Source organism: Lutra lutra, chromosome 5 (genome assembly GCF_902655055.1).
Source record: "Lutra lutra chromosome 5, mLutLut1.2, whole genome shotgun sequence".
NCBI classification, from domain to species: Eukaryota; Metazoa; Chordata; class Mammalia; order Carnivora; family Mustelidae; genus Lutra; species Lutra lutra.
Window position 1 is genome coordinate 67,601,676 of NC_062282.1, and position 19,482 is coordinate 67,621,157.

The 19,482-nt window shown below is 38.2% G+C and overlaps 1 protein-coding gene across 4 annotated transcripts in view; it reads left to right on the forward strand.

Moving 5' to 3' along the window:
* The window catches only part of CCDC192 (coiled-coil domain containing 192), a 204,915-nt gene that overhangs the window by 54,370 nt on the left and 131,063 nt on the right, over positions 1-19,482 (forward strand). For 3 of the 4 annotated variants that reach the window (XM_047728991.1, XM_047728992.1, XM_047728994.1), the window contains exons 4-5: positions 6,658-6,789; positions 7,634-7,690. In XM_047728991.1, coding sequence (XP_047584947.1) covers positions 6,658-6,789; positions 7,634-7,690 — 189 coding nt within the window. The remainder of the gene's footprint in view (positions 1-6,657; positions 6,790-7,633; positions 7,691-19,482) is intronic. The other variant, XM_047728993.1, reaches the window with a different exon arrangement.

Below are 19,482 nucleotides of genomic sequence, written 5' to 3' on the forward strand. Positions count from 1 at the left end.
TTCCATTCATTTTCAAAGTTTCCAGTTTTCCTTTTGTTACTGATTTCTAGCTTCATTCTAGTCTGGTTGGAGAAAGTACTTTGTATCATTTCAATCCTTTTAACACTATGTCTAACATATGGGCTATTCTGGAGAATGTTCTAAATGCACTTGGGAAGAATGTGTATTCTGCTGATGTTCCTGATTTGTCTTTATATATGTCTGTTAAGTATAGTTAGTTTTAAATGTTGTTTAAATCCATTTCCTTAGATGATCTATCCATTATTAAGAGTGTGGTATTAAAGTCTATTCTATTCTATACTATTTTATTACAGTTCTATTCTATTCTATTCCTATTCTATTACTGTTTACTGCCACTATCCCTCCCTTGAATTTTGTCAATGTTTTCTTTTTTTTTTTTTCTCATATATTTGGGGTGGTTCTATTGTTTGATTGCATGTATGTTTATACTTTTGATGAACTGACACTTCTCTCAGTATATAATACCCTTCTTTGTAATTGGTGCTAATTTTGACTTAGCATCTATTTTATCTGTCACCCTAGCTCTCTTTTGGCTACTATTTGCATGGAATATCTTTTTTCTTTCTTTTTTTTTTTTACTTTCCACCTATTTGTTTCTTCAAATAGTCTGAAGTTAGTCTGTTGTAAGCAGCATATAGTTGGGTAATATTTTTCATCCATCCCACAAGTCTCTGTCATTTAATTGGTGAGTCTAAACCATTCACTTCTATTTATTTTTTAGAGATGTGATTTATTTATTTGAGAGAGTGAGAAAGAGGGAGAGCACGGTGAAGAGTAGAGGGAGAGGGACAAGCAGACTCCACACTGAGCACAGAGCCTGACTTGGGTGGAGCTCAATCTCAGGACCCCCAAGAACATGACCTGAGCCAAAATCAAGAGGAGGATACTCAACCAACTCAGCCACCCCCTCAACCATCTACTTTTCAAGTACTCCTGATAATGAAGTATGTACTTCTGCTACTTTACTATTTGTTTTCTATAAATCTTACATCTTTTTGTTCCTCAAGTCCTCCAACGCTGCCTTCTTTTGTGTTTAATTTTTCCTAGTATACCATTTTGATTCACTTTTGGTTTTTTGCATCTTTTTTAGTTATTTGCTTCTATAATGTGTGTGCCAGTATGCCTTGTTTAGTGTCCCAGAGGTCCCTTAAGTCCATTCCTTTCTCGTCATTCTTTTCTTTCTGTTCCTCAGACCAGGCAGTTCCAGTTGCTCTACCTTCAAGTTTGCGATTCTTTTGTTTGCCTGCTTATATCTGCTCTTCAACTCTTCTAGAGAATTTTTCATGTTAACTACTTTGCTTTTCAACTTCAGAATTTTTACTTGTTTTTTTTCTTATAATTTCTATTATTTTATTCCTATCTCCTATCTGCTCAGAAGTCATTATTCTGATTTCCTTTACTTTCTCCCTCTCCACGGTTTCTTTCACCTCTTTGAGCATATTTAACATACTTCATTTAAAGTATCGTCTAGTAAGTCCAAAAGTCCAATGTCTGAGTTTCTTCCAGTACAGTTTTCATCAAGGTGGTTTGTGTGTGTGTGTGTGTGTGTGTGTGTTGTGGGCATTTGTTTTGTTTTGTTTTGTTTTGTTTTTGGTAAATGCACCATACTTTACTTTGTAAGCTTTGTAATTTTTTGTTGAGAACTAGACATTTTGAATACTGCATTGTGATAACTCTGGAAATCAGATTCTTTCCTGGCCTTAAACCAAGAATTGCTGCTGTTGCTTGTTAAGGACTGTAGTTGTGTATTTGTTTGGTTACTTTTCCAAATTAATTTTCCAGGACTATATTTCTTCTCATGTATGATCATCGAAGTCTCCTGTTCCATTATCTCTATAGTTAGCAAGGTGACCTGACAGAGATTTCCTTGAGTGCCAGTCTCTTTCTTCATCCATTATTTACTGGGATGCTGCAGGTGTTCTACTAGACTCCAGAGTTTGAAATGGTTGGTTCTACCAGGTCTTGCCAGCTCAATAGTTATTTAAGTGGAAGGACCTATTCCTGGAGCTTCTTACTCTGCCATCTTCAGTGAAGTCCAAGTTGTTTTGCTTTAACCACTATCTTGAATACAATTCTAAAATATATCAGTACACTTTGACCCTGTCAATCAACTGCACAATGGATAAAATTTACCTTCTTTCACTTTTAGCTATATTATAATACTTCTTTAATGCTCTTTTATGGAACATTGGGATAAATATTGGAAGTTGATTATTTTTAGAGTATTTACATAGCCTCAAAGGTATAATATGGATGTTGCCTCTCTGTTTTCTATAATTCTTAAGACAATCATACTTTTAAAGTCATCTATTGCCTCCAAACTTGTTAAAACCACAGGCAGAAGGGAAAGTTACCTGTTTGTCAAAAAGAGTCAGAAATTGAACATTAGCATTCCAACACCATATGAACCTGTTTCAGCAAAGTGGATAATTAGGATATATGAAAATTGGTCATTTAAAGAAGATATATATTTCTACTCTCTTTATGTAAGCAGATACTTACTAAACTGTCTCCATGCTCCCCAGAACAATTACTCTGTAAAACCAAGTGGTTCTTATGAAAAAAGAAAAGAAAACAACAAAAAAGAAGCAATGCCCAAAGTCCCCAGAGTTTTAAAATTCAATTATGATATCTTGCAGGGTAACTTTGGATTTCCTCTTACTTACTTTGATGCTTTTTTTTTTTCTGTGTCATAATTTGAATTTGAATTTGGGCAGCATTCCTAAAGGCTTCCTGAATTGAAAATCAGACTTTGAAAAGTCCTAAAACCCCCATCTAAACAAGGGCGTAAATTCAAAATGGCAACTAACATGTTGTGACTCAGCAATAGAACACAACCTTTCAGGCAGTGCTTAAATTAAGAGAAAAAAAAAAAAACCACACTTCTGATGTCTAACATTTATTTTATTTCATTTTTACCTCCCATCTCTTTTCTCTTCTATCCTTTTGGATTATCAGTCTTATTTGACAGGATATTTTCAAAGAGAGCTCAGAAATATTGTCTTAAGCCGGTAAACATTTTCACCACTATAAAATGGAACGCGACAGGAAATTATTAATTCTTGCCCCCAATGTATCCATATGTGGAAGAAAAAATAAGATTCCTTTATCCTGCTGTTGTAAGGTGATGGTACATACATATGAGAATTAAGTTTACAAAGTTAATAAATAGAATGATCTTAGCAAAGATTTTTCCTAGCCAATTTGACTACATATTATAAGTTTTGACAGAATTCTCCATTCATCCTTCTGGGGAATTATAATCTAGTTTGAACACATATGACTGGAGAAATACCCTATAAAAATAGAGCAAAGTAGCATGTACAATTCTATTATGGTTACCAAGGTCCTAGTGTTAGTGAGTTGTAGGATTGAGACTAAAACATAGATCTCTTGACTACAAGTCAAAGTTCCTTAGAGGAAAGCTAAGCCTGAGGTAAATATACCTGAGTCAAAGGGGTATTCAGACAGAGGAAAAGAAAAAAGATGGTATTGATGTCTATAAAAAAAAAAAAAGAAGCAAGATGTTAGGACAGAGTTCTCAGGTCTTAGAATAAAAGAAAATAAATTTCTCTCAGGTAAATAGCTAAACATGCTGAGAAAGAATGCTGAGGGTCATGTAGTTAGGGGAGGATGGAGCGGGGTGGCGCTCAGATCATAGGCCTCATCTGTGCAGGCAGCCTAAGCATTAGGGGGTTTGGATATAATATAGAACCCAGAGTTGGAGGCAGACCAATGTAGACCCAAATCCAACCTCTTCTTATTAGCTGTGGGCAAGCTAATTCACTCCAAAAAGTATCTAGTTCCTCATTCTTTAAAATGGCGATAACAAAAAATAAAAACAAAACTCCTTATAGAGTTTTGAACAATGGACTAAGGTAACTGATGTCAAGAAGCACCCCGCAGAATTCATGGTAAGGTATAACTACTAAATAAATGTTAATTACCGCTGCTGTTCCATAGATTTGACTTATTTGGCCAAGAGCTTGGAACTTTGGAATCAGTTAGTGTACCAAAAGAATGCTTATGGTAACAAGTAACAAAAAATTCAATTTCTGAACAATAAGGAAACTTATTAGCTCACTCTCAGTGAGTCCAAGGTTGGACGTGCTTCAAGATTATTTGAGAAAACATTTCAATAATGTTGTCCACTCTTCAGTGTTGCTTCACCATATACTGGTTTCCTTGATGTTTATAGGATGATGACAGCAGCATTTATATCTGGTAGGTAAGAGAAAATCCTTCTCCAAATCATCAAATTTCCTCCTGTGCAGTGTGAGGGGTCCAAATTAGTTCACTTCTCTTCATATAGTTAACTGTGGCCAAAGAAAAGCCAGACTCTAATTGGTTTAGACCTTGATTCCTGAACCAATCAGCAGCAAAGGGAATGGGGGTTTCATGATTCTCAGGCCCTGCTTTAGGAGTTGGGGTCAAATTTGGGTTTAGGGAATCAGATCCAATGTCTGCTGCTGAAAGCTTGGGTTCTGACACTTACTTGCTTTGTCCTTGGGCAAAGGACAACCTTACACAATTTTACTGAACTTACTGAATTCCCTTACCTGCAAAATGGGTAGGAAGCAGAACTGAGATAAATAAAAGTGAAAACAAAAGGTTCTGCAGAGGGCTTGATAAGTAGTTAGCGCCCAGTAAATTATTAATGTCATTATTATTCACCTATGTATTTTCATATTATATAATAGTTCTAAAATGGTCTGTCTTTTTGGGTAAAGTGGAAGTTTTTTGAGCATAGAAGCAATATCACTCTCATGTGTTACCTCTAAAGTTTTGCATATAATAAGTGCTTAACATATTTCTTTAACAAATGAGTGAATAAATGAGTATCTCTTGAGTGAACAAATAAAAGCCTGAAAACAATAGAAAGTAGATTTAAAAGAAAGACAACCAAATGGTGACTGGTCAATGAAAGGTCAGGGAGGATAATGAGAACAAAATAGGCCAGCCTGAGAAAAACTGTATTTGAGAGAAAAAATTGCCAGATTTAGTGAGGCCTTTTCCTGGAACACTAGAGTGGTTGCAGGAAGTAAGTGAACTGAATACAACTCGAGTTTAGGACAACTGGTTCAAAAATGCAGTGATGTCTTCAGATACATTGTTTTATAATTTGATAAATAATAAATGTGTGAATAAAATCCCTATCAATACTTACTGTAATCTAGAGGAGGTAGAAGAGAGTATAACAATGATAGGTACTGAGTACAGGATATGTTTCGAGCATTATTCTAAGTATCTCTCTTGCATAAACCCATATAATCCTCAAAACAAACCTGTGAGGCAAGCACTATTCTTTTCATCTCCATTCCCATTTACAGATTGGAAAATCAAGCTCAGAGAGACTGAGAAACTTGCTTAAATCCCACAGACAGTAAATAAGAAAGTGAGACGTTTACCCCAAGGGTCTGACTCAAGAGTCTGTGTGTTTAGCCATTACACTGTACTGTGAATAAATAGAAGGGTGCCTAGAAAAACCAGGCTCCATCTCTAAACTACCATGTACTTTAGAGTTAAATGCATCACTGTCTGTGAGGAGCACTACGGGTCTCCCATGTCACTGAGAGCTGAAAGGTGTAGCCAGCCGTTGATCACATATGTGCCCCTCTGGCCCTCCACATTGCCCTTCGGAATCTCCAGTGCATAACACAATGGCTGTGGAGAGTGCCAACTAAACAAATAACTGTAAAGTGAATGATTGCGAGGATGAGTGGATTTGGATCAATGCCAGCCTATATGTGATGTGCCCACCTCATTTCCATGGAGACCAACCTCTTCGTGCTTCTGCTTCCCCATTTGGTAAACTGTCTTTAAAAACTTGCTGCACTTTTCAAGATGAGAAAGTAGGCTTCACAGCGACCCTTGGAGTCATATGAAAGCGATACTTAAAGATAATTCATGCCTCCAAGGACACACTGGGAACTGGAATGAATACAAGGTGTGTGTCCCTTTCCAGAGGCTCTTTCAGAATTGTTGCTGAGCTATAGAGAAAAGCTGTCTGAACGAAAGGAAATGCTAGTCCAGGGGCTCTCCGAGGGAATTAAGGAATGAGGCACTATCAAACTACCCTTTCCTCAAGAGGCATCCGCAAACAGTAAAACGAAGACCGTCACCCGCAGACATTTTCTGGTTATGTTTTAGCATAGATCTGCCTTCAATCAGACTTTAACTGGAAATTCCTGCATTTCCCTTCAGCTGCTTATATGGTGAATATTCGTGGCAGTCAGAATCCCTACTCTTTCGAAAGAGCTACAGTCCCCCAAGAGTTAAGTTCCAAGAACAACATACAAGCCACAATTCAGATTTCAGCTGTACAAATAAAGTACAATCTTAAAACATAAGAAAGATGAGTGTTGAGCTTGTTGCTCTAGAAATTGCTCTGCCTGTTGTAACCATGTATTCTCATCTCTTACACCGAAAGATCTCTATTAATAAAAATAAAATCAACATTATTTCCTTATCTCTCTATACTAATCTTTGTCAGCTATGAGGAATATTCCAGAAGGCATTATCATATTTAATAGATATAAGTGGTATGCAAAATATTTATAATTAGACTTTTAAAAGGAGCTTTAAAAAAAAAAATCACTCTATTTGCACGCCCTTACTTACAAGAAGTGTCTTTAGCTTGCAGCCTCTGAAGGAACAAAAGCAAAACTACTTGAGCAAGTTTCCTGGCTAGAGGAAAAACTAGAGACTCTGACCCATAAGGAAGACAGTGGGGAACCATATGAAAAAATGGTTCTTGCAAAAGACCAGGTATGTTGTAGAAGAAAAAATAACCTTTCTCTTAAAAAGCTACCTGAACTTATATGAATTGACAATTCTGCAGTCCTATCTGGATAGGCGGGAAGTTCGTATTTAAATTCAAGATGGCACATAAAAATATTTGTATTTGGTAAATGTAATTGTATTTCCTGATGAATATTCACATATAAAAATTAATTTTGTTAGTGATAGTTTAAAAGTTTGTTTGATATGGAGCCTCTTGGACCATATTAGCTGAATATTCTACTTATTTGTAAGTGGCATGAACTACACAAATGTTTCCTTGTTTTTCAGGTTGAACTTAATCAATGAATAGCTTCTGTGTAGTAAAATAAATAGATCAGAAAGTTTATCATGCACTTAAATCAATGATAAGAAGTTAATAATCTTGGAATCTCTGGGCATTTATATAAATTTATTTTTTCTTGTTCAACTCAAATGGGTTTGTATCCGCCTTTGGCATATATATATTTTTTCACACAAAAACATATCCATATGTTCCAAAGGTAAGTATAAACCCATTTGATCCTATACATATGTATATATAATATAAAGTAGGTCAGCAATACCTTCAATACATCAAGCAAACATTATTTTCTCACTCATTTCCTAAATCTTAGCATATTTGTGTTCTTTGTTGTTGGGCTCTTCAACAGATTGGACAAAAGGTAGGGATAGGAGCAAGGATTTCTCAATGATGATTTCCAAAGTGTGTAGGCAAATTAGTGCTGCCATTCACAGGATTTGAGAACTAGTATCTATTTCTATCTGGAATCTTTTGAATATGTAAAAGGAAGAGTTATACTCTTTGTTTCTAAACTTTTCTGCTTTTCAGTGCATTGAGAAATTACAAGCTGAAGTGAAAGCTTCCCAAGAGCAACTTACAGCCCATGTAAGTGGTTTTCTCCTTTTTTAATCCCTTAACTTATATCATGGTTATCCTGGGAATGAACAGTCATTTTTTGGAAGTTCTAACTATTGTCTTTCTGCTGCATACCAAATCACAAGTCTAAGAATCAGTATTTTTACTGCCTCTACGAAGTTGCTTTCCGTAAATAGAATGCTGATTTCTGCTGATGGTAAAAATTATAAAATTGATGTGTTATCTATAACCACACAGTCTAATCAGGGACCACCAGGATAAGAGAATAAGAAACTAAGGGTAGAAAGATGAGGAAACCAGGCAGGTTTAGTGAGTGAATGAAAGTGGAAATGATTGGCACATTGAATACAGGCTTAGAACAGTGTTGCTTAAACTTCAGTGTTTCGAGAATTACTTGGGAAACTTTTAGAAACAAACTGCCTGGAGATTCTGATTTCTGCATGCCTTGGGTAGGACCTGAGAATTTGTACTTCCAGATGATGCTAGATTCAGGTGATGCTGATGCTGCCAATTTTGGACCACATTTCAAATAGCACTGTATTGTGTGCATTCATTCTGCCCCAGTCTAGTAATTCTTGGACAAGTGACCATAAGAGATGCAGAACTGTTCATTTTCCCTGCAAGTACTCCCCTGAGAGAGACCGTATGAAATTCTAGGGTGTATTTCTTTTTTTTTTTTTTAAAGATTTTACTTATTTGACAGACAGAGATCACAAGTAGGCATAGAGGGAGGCAGAGAGAGAGAGAGGAGGAAGCAGGCTCCCTGCCGAGCAGAGAGCCCGATGCGGGGCTCCATCCCAGGACCCTGGGGTCATGACCCGAGCCGAAGGCAGAGACCTTAACCCACTGAGCCACCCAGGCGCCCCTCTAGGGTGTATTTCATTGACACTTTGGCCTATCTTCACTCAGAGAACGAATGAGCATCTCCTGCCACAAGATCCTAGCATGCTTCACACACATAAACCAGTTGCCACCCTGCCTCTGTCCCTTCCCAAAGATCTGAACAATTCTGATATCTTACAAGTTTCCCTCAAGACTTGCTCACCCTCTTTTCAATGATTTCTTCTATCCATATGTTGGGCCCTGGGGGAGGACTTTCTGATGAAGTATATTAGCTGGTCATGTTAAATGGCTAATCTGCATAACAACAAGGTCTCATACTATCTGAGACCTGAGGCACTGCTGTCCAGAAGTCCTACAGAAATAACTGCAAAATAACAAATTCTCATCACCATCCCTTTGATATTTGAAATAAGCTAATCTGGATAAATCACGGTAATTGACTGGGGGCTGGGTACGGAGAAAGAAAAGCTAATGTGCTGTGGCGGTTAGCAGAGCTTTTAGCTTTGACTTCAGAACTCTTTTGGCCTCGTATGCTCAACTGACCAAGCGTGAAAATGATTAAGGCCTGCATTTGTGACATGGTGACATATTCAGACAGCAGTATATCTCATTAGCTCAGTTTTCTGTTGCAGATGCCACCCTCTGGTCCCACCCCCAGTCTGCCCCTGAGGGTGCCAGATAATGACTATTGTCAGAGGAAGTCTTCTCATGCCAGACTGGTACTGGCTGTAGGCCATTTGCTCAGGGTGGGTTTAGCTCAGAAATTTGTTAAGGAGAGCAGATTATTCACTAAGATTCTGATATTAGCTTCCAGCGTCTCTTCATGCAAAGCGGATTTAAAAAACAAAACAAAACAAAACAAAACAAAACAAAAACCATAGTCACAGATGCCTTTAGGAAATTCCTGTGGTGTCTTCTTCCTTTGCCTAGCTTGTGGGGAGTCTATTCCTGCACCATGCTGGTCCTGGCCTGGGCTTGTCTGAACTGGGATTACTTTCTTGTATTAGGTATGGATACCCACAATGGAGATTTCTGCTATGTAACTGCTCAAAGTTAGGTTTTAATAGAGCAGGGTGGTTGCGAAAGCTTTGCTTCAACCCATCAAGAAGATTTAAATGAAAATATTAATAACAGTGTTTATTGAGAGTAGATTTTGTGTCTATTATGTGATAGGTGCTTCATATATTTTCTATTTTAAGTCTCAATACAACCCAACAAGGTGGGCATTATTTTTCAGGTAGGAAAACAATATTAGAGATTAGATCACTTGTCACACATGTCAATTCTACCCATGCTTTTGCAAGCACAAATTGCTTCCTCTCCAAACTGTATTCTCTACATGCCATTTCAGGTATCAAATGGTGTTTATAGAAGTTCTTTCTGCAAGCTTGTCTCTCTATTCACTCTGAGTGATTCATCAGTACATAATGCCGCAACTCTCACTTCCATGCAAATAAACAACCCCCTCCACCCCCATCAAATTCTTTCGATCCTAATCATCCCCTAATTACAGCTCCTTAGAACTGTAATAATTTCTTAAAACATGGTTCCTTGAAAATAATCTTCCAAATGATGTTAATAGGTATTCTGGGGGAAAAAAAATTGGGAGGGGCACTGGAAATTAAGTTAGATGGGTTTAGTTACTGCAGGATTTATCAGTGTATAATCAATCTCTAAGAGAGGATCATAGTATGTTTTCTTCCAAGGGTGTTTGACCATGAGTGCACAAAGGTTTAGAGACTGCTAGCATATTGCATCAAATTAAAGCAGTATGTTTGCTACATATGACTTGAATATCTTGCTGATACCTTAGGCTCAGCATACACAAGGTCAAATTTTTCATCTTCTAATCCTATCTCTTAAATATGTCCCTCTTTTTGGATTCCCACAATAGTGAATAATATCACACTGCTGTTGTTTATTCTACATCCAAACTACCAACCAGTATTAAAATCCTACCTCTCTCTGCCTCCATCCCACATTTAGTTATTTGTCAGGCTATGGATATGTTTCTGAAAGTTATCTCACTTCTGTGTCTTCTATTCCATCATACTGTCATATCCCTAACTCTTTCTCACCATCTTTCATCTTATTGTTACTGGCCCCCAAATATTAACGTATTCAGGTTCAGAAGCTCCCACTGTCTGTCCCCCCAGCCCAAATCACAATGTAATCCTCTTGCTCTCACACCATCAAGTCCTGTTTGCAGAGCACAGAAAGGGTAAAACTCATGTGTGAAGATGCGGGGTAGAGGCAGAAAACTAAACAGAGACAAAGAGTAATGTTCAAAGGGAGGATGAAACCTACTGGGGCAGCAAAAAAGAGAACAGGGATTGAAGGACCAAGGTGGTCGGAAAAGAACTCTGTAGATGGGGTGAGGGTCCTTCTGGGATAGGACACTAGTAGGCTCCTGGGAGTTCTAGGGATGCTTAATATTAAGAAATAACTGTTAATCTCAGGAAACAAACTGAGGGTTGCTGGAGTGGAGGAGGGTGGGAGGGATGGAGTGGCTGGGTGATGGATATTGGGGAGGGTAAATGTTGTGATGAGCTCTGTGAACTGTGTAAGACTGAGCAATCACAGATCTGTACCCCTGAAACAAATAATACATTCTATGTTAATAAAAAAAAAATGATTAAGAAAAATGTTAAAATGTTAAGAAAAAAAACTTAAAAAAAAAAAGAAATAACAGAATATTAATAGGAATTGTCAAGCGGTATATACTTGAATCCCCCTAAATGTTTAGGAGTCATGTGTAAAGCTTGGAATTCCTTTTTGGGCTTTGCCTCCTCAATGTCACACTACTGTAGGATGTGACCCTGTAGTAGTCTTCTGGCTTCCCTGCCTCTGCCCTGTAGGAGGTTTCCAAAGGACCATTCCTACCCCAAGCTCCCCACTCTTACCCTACCCCCACACTGCCCCCCACTGAATAAGCTAATAAAATGGCACTTCTGTCTTTTCTTATGCATCCCATGCCAGCTGATGTCCTGTGAGTTTACTCTCTGTGTTCTCCTGGTCTGGACTATTCCTACCTCTGCTCTTTATCCAAATAATTCTTACTCTTCTTGCAAGACTTGTATCAGGGATCAACCTCTTCCTTAGCCCCCAGATTACTTTCTCTGGACTCCCATAACCTCCTGTACATACATCTATTTTAGTTCAAAATACTACTTTTTGTTGATATTATCTGTTCATATATCTGTCCCCTACTAGACTCAAAGGTCATTGAGGGCAACATCAAGAACGTGTCTCTGTAACTATCAATCCAAGTACAGGGCTAGACACATTACAGCCACTCAATATATTTTCTAAACTGAAATGAATTTTACTCTGATCATGTCATTTCCCCTGTTTCAAAGCCTAGAGTAAGATAATGGTTGCCCATTACTCCAGAATAAAGTCCAACCTCCTGACCATGGCATTCATCACACTGAAAATGAGGCCCTGACTCCTTTCCCCAACTTCTGTGTATCACACATCTGTGACTCCCAAGAATGCCATGCATTCCTGCCCTAGGGGTTATGCTTGTGGTTTCTTTCAACCTGGAATATCAGTTCCCACCAACAATTCTGATGAAGAATGCCAGTTTTTTCCCATTCTTCATCAGAATTGTTCCTTCCAGGAAGTTTCTCCTGACCATCCAACCAGAAGTAATCTCTTTCTTTAGTACTTTCATAGTACTAGCACATCTTTCATACTTTAGTACTTTCATAGCACATCTCTATACCTGTCTTTTGTCACTTGTCACACTATGACCCATACGAGAATTATGTGATGTGAACTAGCTTTTCCCCAAGACTGTGAGCTCATGGGGAAGAGGGAGCAAGTCTCTTTATCTTTAGCCTCTCACAGGGTGTAGCTCAATACCTTGTTCAGGTTTCATTGAAATGAATTACTAAAATGGCTAAATTAAAAACAAAGTTATTCTGGTATTTATAGCAATCTACTTTAAATTTTATTTCCTAAAAATACAGCTACATAAGTTGTTATCATAATCTGAATATGATACTTTCAAGGTATAACATGGAAAGGACAAAAAGTAATGATCTCTTAGAATGGAAATAGAAGGAAAAAGTAGTAGCAAAAGGAGTACAGTTCTGCAAAACCCCTATTTCAAAAGAAGAAAGAAGAACATCCAAAGGAAATTATGGTCTTAACATGAAAATTAACAACCTGTGGCTTTCTTTTATTCAGAGTTTGCATTCCTGTAACCCAAAAGGTGAATTATATTTTCGTATAATTAAATTGATAGCTATAAAATGTAGAGAAGACAGAAGCCTAAAAATTTCAGTCTGAGTTGTCACTACTATTATTTGGAAGCTTAAAATCTCATCTCATTAACTTTATGTAGTCACAGCTTACACTTTTCAAAGATTACAAAGGGTCATAAGTGCACACATGGATACCCACTCTAGCCACCCAGAGGGCTAACCTGCCCGAGGCATTTTTATCAACCCTTCCCACATGATTACTTATCTACTTAGAGATCTACACAAGATTAAACAAATATTTGAAGCAAATGTTTATAATCGCTCAAAGGTAATTGTTCATGTCAGGGCAATTTGAGTCAGGACTAGGTACGTTAAGGAAAAATATCCTTTTAAAATTAGTGCCTTCCAAATTGTTGAATCTATTGCTTCACTGTTTTTAGTATTTGGGGGTATAAGTCCTTAGCCGTGTCTATCTACTCTGTTGTTGATGATCTGATTACTTGCAATAACCCCGAATTTTGCCTCCCTGCTTCACTTCCATCTTAATGGCCAACCCATCTCTTGATCTAGCTATCCCCCAAGATCTGACCATGGTCAAAAGTTCCATAATAGTCGATGGGATTATTTCAAAAAGAGAAATCTGGGTAACTAGGAGGTAATACTCAAGTGCTATGTATTCTCTGCACTGTCTTGTATGCTTGAAATATTTCTAATAAAGTAAAAAAGTTAAGAGTATCCAGAAGAAGAAACCATTCCAATGAATTGTATAGCATGCGTCAAGCTGTAGAACAGATGAGTATTTCTTTGAAATCAGAAGTTCCTGACTTAGAGTTCCTTAGGACATAGTTAAACCTGGAAGCAATAGTCTTAAAGCTTGGAACCAGGAAAACAAGGCATGGGAGGGCCCACCATGGGTACTCAAGACAGAGTTTTCCTGAAGAGTTGATTTCACTTCTTCCTTTCCTCCTCCAAAGAAGCTATCAGCTGCCTTCTAAGAATCTACAGGAGCCCTCAGTTTAGATCAAGAGCAAACTCCTCTCCCCTAGGATTCTAGGCCCTCTGTTAATTGGTCTTTTCCTAGTATGATAGAAGACATGGACTGTTTTTGTTGTTATTGTGTTTCTTGGCTACAAAAGCGTCCATTAACATATCTGGCAATCGTACCCTGATATCCTTTCCAGTTACATCTCTTTTATTGTGCACTGTCTTGGAGGGTCTGTAATTCAAAATTCCCTATCACACAGTAGCTGAGGAGTGGGCATCATCTCTAAGCCAATTAGATTCTGAATATTAATTCAGGTGAAGCAAGAGAGGAAGAACACCTGGAAGTGACATTTCTGTGATGCTCCTGTCCAGGAAGCATGACAAAGGGGTTTGTGCTGCTGGCACCAGAACTACTCTAGTTCCTGTCTATTTCTGAATCTGATTCCTGTGCATTTTAGGAGCCATGCAACAATCCTCACAGTTTGAAGAAATTCCCTTTTTCTTTAAACTAGTCAGAATCACACTAGGTTTTTAGACGTGAGAAGTTGGGATTCTTATGCTGTCCAAGTAGTTCTCAAAGAATGGCCCCTGGACTAGAAGCATCAGAGTCACTGGGACTTGTTTGAAGTACAGATCTTGAGGCCTCATCTCATACCTCCCAAATCTGAAACACTCAGAGGCAGACCCAGCGATAGTGCTTTTAAAATCCTCCAGGTGATTGTGATGATGGCTAATGTCTGAGAAGTGCTGGACTGTCCAATAAAAGCCCACCACTTTCAACCTGGACCCTTTATTTTTATAAGAATCAGAATCCTTGAGCAGCATCTTGCTGTTGGGGGCCAACCTCTCTGTCCTCATGCTCCTACCTCTATGAAACATCTCTAGGCCTGATTCTTAATACAGCAAGCTGGGACTGTGGCACATAGGACATGTTTGTTCAACTGATGAGCCAAATGGGGACAATCTCCCTTCTCTTCCCATCCAAATCCCATACTTCTATGTACTCAAAGTATCACTTCATTTCCAAACCTTGTCATGACTAATTCTAAGATAAAGTGACGGTAATGAATGCACCTTAGAGTCCTCTAATGATTTACCATTTTCTAAATGCTCCCACCCACATTATGTCATTCATTTCCCACAACAATCCTGTGAGGCAGGTATTACTACTCCTCTATCAGATGAAGAAAGTCAGAGTCAAAGATAGTAAGAAGCCTGCTCACAGCAAACTGTTAGTAGGTGGCAAAGTAAAGACTCGAACGTAGGTATATTTACTTCAGGATCCCTGATGCATAAGTTTGGTTTCACATTTTAAAATTTCACACTTAATTCAGAATTTTTGCTGAAGATATATGCCTACATGCATAAGCCAGTGTGTCAATAAATTCATATTTATGATTTTTTAGCTGTATTGTATTCTATAGACCTCCTGGCTGTTAATTACCGTGAGAGGGTTTGGTGGTACAAGCGCATGGTGCCCTACCTACCTGAAGCCAATGAGCAATGGGGAAATTCCTGCCCTATGAGCCATTTTTTCAGAGCCAGACATGTTAATCAAAATGGAAAATTCCACTATGATCATTTATGAACACAACATGGTTGCGTGTGGTATAAATCTCAGAAATATTTTTATCACATTAGTTGATTATATTATAATCAACCCTCTCTGCATCCCACCTTCTTTGGTTAGTTTGTCTGGACTGGATGACTATGTGGTCCCTCATCTGAATTCCATACCTGGTTATTCCATGGTTCATCTCCCACATGCTTGAGCTAGAGAGGTTAAAAATCAGAGAAGAGTAACAGAGGCTTTTAAATACCATGGATGAATGTTACTAGCAAACTTCTCTGCGGGCTTGGAAGGGGAAAGGGTCTGAATTCTCACTTCACACCAGCAGGATGCTTGTAATTTAGAATCAGTGCTCTCTGAAATTTGAGCCATCAAACAGACCTGGCCCAGTAAGATGTGACTAAGTAGCTAAATTCTAAATACTGATGAGATGATATTCAAAATAAAACTTTGGAACTCCATCAGGAACTTATTCAACTTATCCTTCTGTTTCTTTTGTCTAGAAATCCAAGGCACAATAAATTACTGTGGGAACCACTAATCTTAGCTGCTGGATCTCCTAATGAGGGCAGTTGGAGGTATAGTGATCTAAGGCATGAGTCTGGTCACATCTTGCAAGCCTAGATTCTGGCTGATGTCCAAGAGGCTCATTTTCTCCTCAACCAGATCTGAGTGCTATTCTTCATGTTCCATAGATGATAACTAAGTTTAAACTGAATAAGCACCCAAAGACACTTCCTGCCACCCCACCTTTTTAGAACCATCACATGTGCTGGATCTTGGTCTTGCCACTGAGTTGGACACAGAGTATAATGCTTTCACTTTTTTTTTTTTTTATAAATACCTATTAGCTACCTATGCATTTCTTCAAACACTTATTTTTGTGCCTTACATGATAAGCATGTACTTCTCACACCAACATTTTATCAAAGGAATACACAAATTTTAGAGGTCCAAACATTTCAATATAGGTCATTGTTATAATCTCCATCTACTTGTCAAAAAACCAGATGGGAATAATGTATGATTATACAAAGCATTTTCTCACTTTTGATTCTGAGCTGCATTAATCTAGCCATTAATGCTCACACAGAACTCAAACTATACTATTGTTAACAGAATCTAGTATACATCATATTTTCATTATTTTTTCTTAAGAATTCAAATCACTTTAAGATGAGTGAGAATGATACTTTCCCATTACAAAGAAACATAAGGTACTGATATAGTTCACGAGGGCTCTTTAAAAGGCCCCACTCTCTGATTCTTGCCAGAGAGAGGGTAGTAACCGAGAGCCAGTCCCTGGACTTGAAGGACCTGGCAAAGGTTCCTAAAGTTCTGTTCCTCTTATCTGTGGAGAGAAGCTAATAACATTACTTGGCCTCACAGGGTGTTTTAGAAGTGAAGTACGGGGACATGTATGAAACAGTTAGCAGAGTGCCCAACAAATACGAAGGTTCAAAAAATCTACTAACAGTGGGGCGCCTGGGTGGCTCAGTGGGTTAAGCCGCTGCCTTCGGCTCAGGTCATGATCTCAGGGTCCTGGGATCGAGCCCCGCATTGGGCTCTCTGCTCAGCAGGGAGCCTGCTTCCTCCTCTCTCTCTGACTGCCTCTCTGCCTGCTTGTGATCTCTCTCTGTCAAAAAAATAAATAAAATCTTAAAAAAAAAAAATCTACTAACAGTTATTCCATAATGAACCGTTTCACCATTTTTATGGGACTGCCTTATAGAATAACAGCCTTATAGAATAAAGTAACTTATTTTAGCTCCCAGTTTATTTTATAGGGGGTACTAGGAAGTTAAAGACAAAATTACTTTCTGAAGAGAATCTGGTTGTGTTCTGTCAGCACTTTCTCAGTTCATTTCTTTCCCTGGTGAATATCTTTTTAAGCCTTTGGTAGAACTATCTCCTTGTAATTTTTCTGTTTCTCTGCATTATAAGTTTCCTAAGAGTAGAGCCTGCATCTAATTCCTGATGTCTGCTCCTCAGTTGGTTCTCAATAAGTAGGGGTCAAATGACTCAGTCAGTCAGACAGTGGGTGAGTGGATGAATGGAAGTTGAATTCAAGAAGTATCATTTCAGGCCCCACAATTTCCAAGAAAGAACATCAGCTATATCCCCAGCATAATTGGCCATTTCTACGAGAGAGCTCTGGGCTTCACTGTACTCTAGGGTCTAACCAGTAGTGTCACTCAATACTTAACTTTAAAAAGCTTGGATGAGAGGGGGCACCTGGGTGGCTCAGTTGGTTAAAGCCTCTGCCTTCGGCTCAGGTCATGATCCCAGGGTCCTGGGATCGAGCCCCGCATCAGACTCTCTGTTCAGCAGGGAGCCTGCTTCCTCCTCTCTCTCTCTGCCTGCCTCTCTGCCTACTTGTAATCTCTGTCTGTCACATAAAATAAATAAAATCTTAAAAAAAAAAAAAAAAAGCTTGGATGAGAGAAAGTATATCACAGAGGAGCGCCTGAAATAAAGTCCATGTTTTCTTTTAGAGAGATACCCTAAAATCCTTCCTCAATTAAGTGAGGTCAGCAGACAGCCAATTCCTAGACTGTATCAAGTTGCCTGAGAAATGTTTTCACTGAATGTGGGAGGAGACGTATGGCATGATGCTAATAACTTAGTTTGGGAAGACTTTATAAGAAAGCTCTCTTAAGGGCACCTGGGTGGCTCAGTCAGTTAGGCTCCTGGCTTCAGCTCCAGTTGTGATCTTGGAGTCCTGAGATAGGGCCTGTATGGGCTCTGCCCTCAGCAGGGAGTCTGCTTGTCCCTCTGTTCCCTCCCCCTGTTGGTGCTCTTTCTCTCTCAAATAACTAAAATCTTTAAAGGAAAAAAAAAACAAACTGTCCTATAAAGGTCATTATTGTTTACTGTCAGATTATTATTGAGGAAATTTATTATTATATTTGAGAGTATGCCATCTGCCCCACAAATATTGGTACCTTCATTAAGCACTGGGCTTACTTTTATTCCACGGATTCTGTCTCTATAAATGGTTATTTTGACCACCAGAAGGTTGAGAGTCAAGTTCTTTGTGCCTCACCTCTAACAAGTGTTTAGGTAGGATGTCAGGACATGAACTGTGTGAACCAAACTTCCGAACTTGTTCCATCTTATTTTCCTGCCTTTACATTCCTTTTACGTATTTTTCTTTTTTTTTTTTTAAAGATTTTATTTATTTATTTGACAGAGAGAGATCACAAGCAGATGGAGAGGCAGGCAGAGAGAGAGAGAGAAGGAAGCAGGCTCCCTTTTTTACGTATTTTTCAAGTTTATTTCAGTGGCCTCTAACTTAATATACCTACTTTTTCAAGCTATACTAATTTTTTTCTGAAATGCATAATTACCAAATGAAATCAGTGAAATATAAAGGAAGTAATCAGACTGATTCCAGAGTTGGTTCCGTTGATTACAGATTCAAAGATACAAGTCTCTTACTTAAATCTCTCAGTGGCTGCTCATCAACAGTAAGAGAGTAAAGGTCAGGTAAGGACCTTGACAAGATCCTTACTACTTTTCCTTTGACAGTTTGAACTCCTGACCTTGTCCCCTGCCTTCTACTGACAATTGACATTCAACTATGACACTGATTTGAGGATCTAGGACTCACTAAATATTCCCCTAGGTTCTGGCCTCCAACCCTTCCCAAGGTGAACCCTTCCTTCTGCTTCTTCACCCACTTCTTGCCTTTCAAAACCAGGAGTACATCTTCCCCAACTGACATGCCTCTCTGGACTCCTCAGGCTGTAACTATCATTCCCTCTAGTGCATATTCTATGGATCTTTCCTTTAGGCTCACTTCTACTCCGTTAGTTGAATTCCCCAGTTCTGAGACTTTGCTTTAATCTCATATAATTCTTGGTGTAAAGTAAGTTCAATAAATACCTTGTTGAATGAATGACCAAATAAATATAAGAATCTATCTGTATGTGATAGTTGCTATTTAATGTGAATTTTAAAAAGCAAATTAAGTGTGCCCCTCTAGTTGATAGCAAATCACCTAGAAAAGATACTAAGAAATTACTTATTAATAATTCCCTAGTGAAGAAACAAAAGCAAAAAAAAGTTATATCTCAAATGGATATGGCCTGTAGTTTATGAATATTAAACTTTATGTTCTCCTGATATAATTTTATACTGTTATTAAACATTAACTACAATGTTTAATTTAACCATAGTTATTTATTTAT